General features: G+C 42.7%; 1 protein-coding gene across 1 annotated transcript; it reads left to right on the top strand.

Annotated features, from left to right (window-relative positions):
* The first annotated feature begins 3,797 nt into the window (after positions 1-3,797).
* Positions 3,798-4,181, top strand: LOC137636213 (uncharacterized). The gene has a single exon (XM_068368651.1). The coding sequence runs from the start codon at positions 3,798-3,800 to the stop codon at positions 4,179-4,181; it is 384 nt and encodes a 127-aa protein (XP_068224752.1).
* The last annotated feature ends 1,857 nt before the right edge of the window (positions 4,182-6,038 follow it).

Here is a 6,038-nt window from a genome sequence, read left to right as displayed (position 1 = left end):
TAAGTATATTTATAAATAGGAATATATACAGTATATATATATATATATATATATATATATATATATATATATATATATATATATATATATATATATATATATATATTTATATATTTATATTATAAATAAACACACACTCATATATATATATATATATATATATATATATATATATATATATATATATATATATATATATATATATATATATCTATATATATATATATATATATATATATATATATATATATCTATATATATATATATATATATATATATATATATATATATATATATATATATATATATATATATATATATATTTATATATTTATATGTATAAATAAATACACACTCATATATATATATATATATATATATATATATATATATATATATATATATATATATATATATATAAGAGTATGTGTGTGTTTATTTATACATACACACATACATATATATATATATATATATATATATATATATATATATATATATATATATATATATATATATATATATATATATATATATATATATATACATATATATATATATGTATATATATGTATATATATATATATATATATATATATATATATATATATATATATATATATATATATATATATATATATATATATATATATATTATATATATATCTATATATATATATATATATATATATATATATATATATATATATATATATATATATATATATATATATATATATATATCTATATATATATATATATATATATATATATATATATATATATATATATGAATATAGAAATATATATATATATATATATATATATATATATATATATATATATATATATATATATATATATATATATATATATATATATCTGGCAATATCATCAATATTTCATAATGGCCGTATCTCTTGATTGGCAATGTCCATGATTTCCAGTACTGGCAGTACCTCTCTTATGGCAACATCTTCATTTTCCGGTACTGGTATACCCCGCTAATGGCAACCTCCCCGATTTCCACTACAGGCTGTAGCCGTCTTACGCAAATATCCTTAAAATCTAGTACTGGCTGTACCCATCCTATGAGGGCATCCTCTATTTCCATTAATGTCCCCCGTAGGTAGTAGGTCGTTCAAGGCACCAGCCACTTGTAGAGATACTACTGCTATCAATTAATGGGTCCTTTGGACCCCTCTCTCTGGTTATGGCTCATTTTGTGTCTGTTTACACATACACCGAATATTCCAGCCTATTCTTACCCCATTCTCCTCTCTCCTCATACACATGACAACACTGAGATTTCTGAACTATTTTTCTTCTTCGCTAAAGGGGTTAACTACTGCAATATAATTGTTCAGTGGCTATTTCTCGCTTGCTAAGGGTAGAACACTCTTTAGCTATGGTAAGCAGCTCTTTAGGAAAAGGACACTTCAAAATAAACCATTGTTGTCTGGTCCTGGGTAGTACCATAGCATCTGTACCATGGCCTTCCGCTGTCTTGGATTTGAGTTTTCTTGTTTAGGAGTGCACTCAGTCATGGTGTTTTATATTATTTCTCTTGGTCATTATTTTAAAGATTTCATAGTAAATGTGTGAATGATCTAATTTAGTGCTGTTGTTGTTCTTGATTTTTTTTCATTGTTTATTCTTCTTATTTACTTTATTTCCTCTCTGATGGTCCAGCACTTTGCTGCAGTAGAGGGGCTTGAGTGTTTCAATGATGGACTGGGCAATGGCGGTGGGGTAGTTAATCCACCCTGGCAGGCTCAACCATACCGCTAAGGCCAGTTCTAAGAGACCAGACCAAGACTGGACCCCTATACGACTTCTCCTTTATTTAAGATAGGCAAAGGCTAGGAGAGGGAAAACTCCAAAATCAAACCAAACAAGACCCCAACTGCGGAGCTTTCCAGCGCCGGCGGAAGAGGGCCTTGACATAACAAGAACCCGGCAGCCCGATGCAACCAACATCGGAGAAGCCGCCTGTCTCACGACCACCCAAAACAATATACCCAGCTGCTGGCATTCTGTCGTTTCCTCCACCCTTCTTCATCTCTTTCTCATCATCATCATCACCACCACCAAGTCCTGAGGCGACAGCACCGTGGGTGAAGGGGGCAGGCCTGGATAGCTGGAAGCCCTTAGCCCACGACTGCACTCAGGCGGCGAGTCTAATATTCAGTCGCTCTCTGGTGACGGTGCCGTGAGACCAGAATACGGCAGCTGGACCCGTGACTGGGCTGGCCTATTGAGGACACCCAGCCCACCCCACATGGGGAGGCCCCTAGAAAAGGTGGGGTAAACATCGGACACGGCAAACCCGTCTGGTCAGCTCACCGCGGCTGGCGGACATCCCACTAATACGGTCGAAACAACAAGAAAAAAATATTAACCTTAGGTGCGTGGAACATCCGCACCCTCCAAGACGTGACGAACACCAACCGCCCGGAACGACGTACAGCCCTCGTCTGCAAGGAGCTAGCCTGCTTCAATGTTGATATGGCGGCTCTTAGCCAGACCAGACTACCCCAAGAGGGCAACATCAGGGACGCTGGAACAGGCTACACCATCTTCTGGAAGGACAAGGCCCTAGAGGAGCCTCGCATCCACGGTGTCGGCTTCACCATCTGTTCCCAGCTAGTGCAGCAGCACAACCTCGCTCCCAAGGCCATCAGTGAGCGCCTGATGACTGTCCGCATCCCCATCACGCGGGACAGACACCTCACCCTGATCTCTGTCTACGCCCCGACTATGACCTCAACCAATGATGACAAAGCTGCCTTTTACACCCAGCTCGACCGCACCATCGAGGCAGTGCCTGCCAATGACAAGCTCGTTGTACTTGGAGACTTTAATTCCCGAGTAGGCAAAGACCATTGTCTGTGGGAGGAAATCATCGGCCACCATGGCATTGGAAATTGCAACGCCAATGGCCAACTCCAACTGGGTCTGTGTGCAGAGCACCAACTTGTGGTAACCAACACCATCTTCCAGTTACCAAAGCGACAAAAGACCACATGGAGACACCCACGGTCTAAACACTGGCACACCCTGGACTACGTCCTGACCAGAGCCAGAGACCGAGGAGACGTCCGCATCACCCGATCCATGCCTGGAGCGGACAACTGCTGGACAGACCACAGACTCCTTATCTCCCGACTCTCCATGATGACCCTACGACCACCCAGAAGGGCACCTGATAGCGTACCACACCAACGCTTTGATTGTAGTAAGCTCTGGAAACCATAGGTGGCACAGAACTACAAGAAAGCCTGCGAACAACACCTCGCAGACCCGTGGGTCAGGCCACTGTTGAGCACCACTGGACCACCCTCAGAAACGCCATGGCCCGTGCTGCGGAGGAAACACTAGGCTACACCACCAAGAAACGGCAGGATTGGTTTGATGAGAATGATGCTACCATCTCTCTTCTCATTGAAATCAAACGACAAGCACGCCTGTCTTTGGAAAACCAACCAACATCAGCTAACAAATGTGCTCACAAGGTGGCTGAAGCTGGTTGCCAAACAGGGATCTGTGAAGCCCAGAACACCTGGTGGCAAAGAAAAGCTGCAGAAATACAGAGCTTCGCTGACCAACATGACCTGCGTAGCTTCTATGCAGCAACAAAGGAAATATTCGGTCCCACACGGTCATCAGTGGGCAGCCTGAAGGACGCGGATGGGGCCACGACCATCACCGACAGCAAGGGCATCCTGGCCAGGTGGGGGTCTCACTTTGAGAACCTCCTCAATGACCAAGCAGACACCTCAGACGATCTCCTGCAAATGACCCCGCAGCATCCCGTCCGTCACTGGATGGCACTACCACCCTCCATCCATGACTTCAACAAGGCCCTGCCGCGCATGAAGCCTGGCAAAGCCCCAGGGCCAGACAACATCCCGTTGGAGCTCCTCACTCACGGTGGCCTCGGTTTGATAAACCGTTTGATGCTCCTTATACTGAAAATATGGGACACCAAGACCCTCCCCAGTGACTTCTGCGATGCAAACATCGTTACCATCTTCAAGAAAGGAGACAGGGAGAACTGTAACTACTACCGGGGAATATCACTACTAAGCATCGCTAGTAATATTTTCGCTCGGATTTTCCTTGACCGCCTCCTTATTCTTGCAGAAGACGTCCTGCCAGAGTCCCAGTGTGGCTTTTGACCTTCCCGCGGGACCATAGACATGATCTTCTGTGCGCGACAACTACAAGAGAAGAGCCTCGAACAGCAACAGCCCATAATGTTCATCTTCTGAGATTTGAAAAAGGCCTTCAACAAAGTACCTCGACCTGCCATGTGGGCTGTCCTCAAAAGATATGGCTGCCCACCCGATTTTGTCTAGCTGGTGCGTGCCCTCCATGACGGAATGGTTGGGAGAGTCTGCCACCAGAACTCTCTTTCAGACCCATTCCCCATCAATGGCGGCATAAAGCAGGGCTGTGTTCTGGCCAAAACGTGTTTCTCGCTATACACCGCAGCAATGCTCAACGAGATTCCCCCAGACACACCCTCAGTCGACCTACGTTTCCGCATGGATGGAGGCGCTTTCAACCTCACTAGAGTCCGCGCCAGAAGCAAGACCACCTTGTGTGTAGTGCGAGAACTGCAGTATGCTGACGACAATGGCACCACAGGTCAGACGGCAGAGGATCTGCAGTCGTTAGCTGATGCATACAACTCTGCCTACAAATGTTTTGGGATGCAAGTCAACACAGACAAAACCCAGACCAGGACTGATGCTCCCAAACTTCAATACTATAGTGAATGACCAACCGTTAGACTAGGTCGACCAGTTCTCCTACCTAGGGAGCATCCTAACATCAGCTCCCACAAGCAAAAAGGACGTGGAGAACAGGATCAGGGCAGCCCACTCCGCCTTTGGCCGACTCAACTGCTGCGTATTTAACAACCACGCACTGACAATGACCACCAAAATAATGGTGTTCAGGGCAGTAGTCCTCTCCACGCTCCTATATGCATGTGAAACATGGCCGCTATAGAGAAACGATATTAAAAACCTAGAACGCTTCCAACAAATGAAACTTAGGCAGAATCGGAAAATCCCATGGGAGAGCCACACCACTAACATTGAAGTCTTAGAATGTGCCTCGTTGACCAGCGTGGAGGCCACCATCATCCACCAACGCCTCCGCTGGATAGGACACGTGCATAGAATGGATCCATCTAGGCTCCCAAAGAAAATATTCTACGGAGAACTGACCCAGGGCACCAGACCACGAGGAGCCCCGAAATTGCGCTATAAAGATCAACTAAAGCGCACCCTGGCTCTAACTGACATTGATCCTTCCTCGTGGGAAGAAACAGCCAGGGGCAGGAAAACCTGGAGGAGTAGAGTACACCATGGCACCGTGGACTTCGAGGAGAGGAGGAGACAAAATGAGGAGGCCAAGGAAAAGAAGGAGAGAGCGATTAGAACAGCCCCGCCCACCACCTACCCTCCCTTGTGAACACTGTTCGCGACTCTTCCACCACAGACTAGGACTTAACAGCCACATCAGACATAAGCACCCACCCCATAGATAGGAAGCTGATGGCTAACGACAGAACCCAATACTCGGACACGAGTGGGCGCCGACGACCGATACTTTATTTATTTCCTTATATCCTTTCCCTGTATTTCCCTGTTTTAACCCTGGGGCTTATATCATCTTGCTTTTCCAACAGGAGTTATAATAATAATAATAATAATAATAATAATAATAATAATAATAATAATATGGCAACATTTCCAGTACTGACAGCACATCTCGTATGACAATATCCTCGATTTTCAGTACTGACTGTACCTTTATTTTGGCAATAGCCTCCTTTTCCAGTACTGGCAGTACCTTTTTGATGGCAACATCCTTAATTTCAAGAACTGGTAGTACCCCTCTTATCATAACATCCCTGTTAGTTTCCCTCGTATTATTATTATTATCATTATTATTATTATTATTATTATTATTATTATTATTATTATTATTTGCTAGGCTACAACCTTAGTTGGAAAAGTAGG

Source organism: Palaemon carinicauda, unplaced genomic scaffold, assembly GCF_036898095.1.
Source record: "Palaemon carinicauda isolate YSFRI2023 unplaced genomic scaffold, ASM3689809v2 scaffold2510, whole genome shotgun sequence".
Classification (NCBI taxonomy): Eukaryota; Metazoa; Arthropoda; class Malacostraca; order Decapoda; family Palaemonidae; genus Palaemon; species Palaemon carinicauda.
The sequence above is the reverse complement of the archived record's forward strand: the minus strand, read 5'-3'. Positions and strand labels throughout refer to the sequence as shown.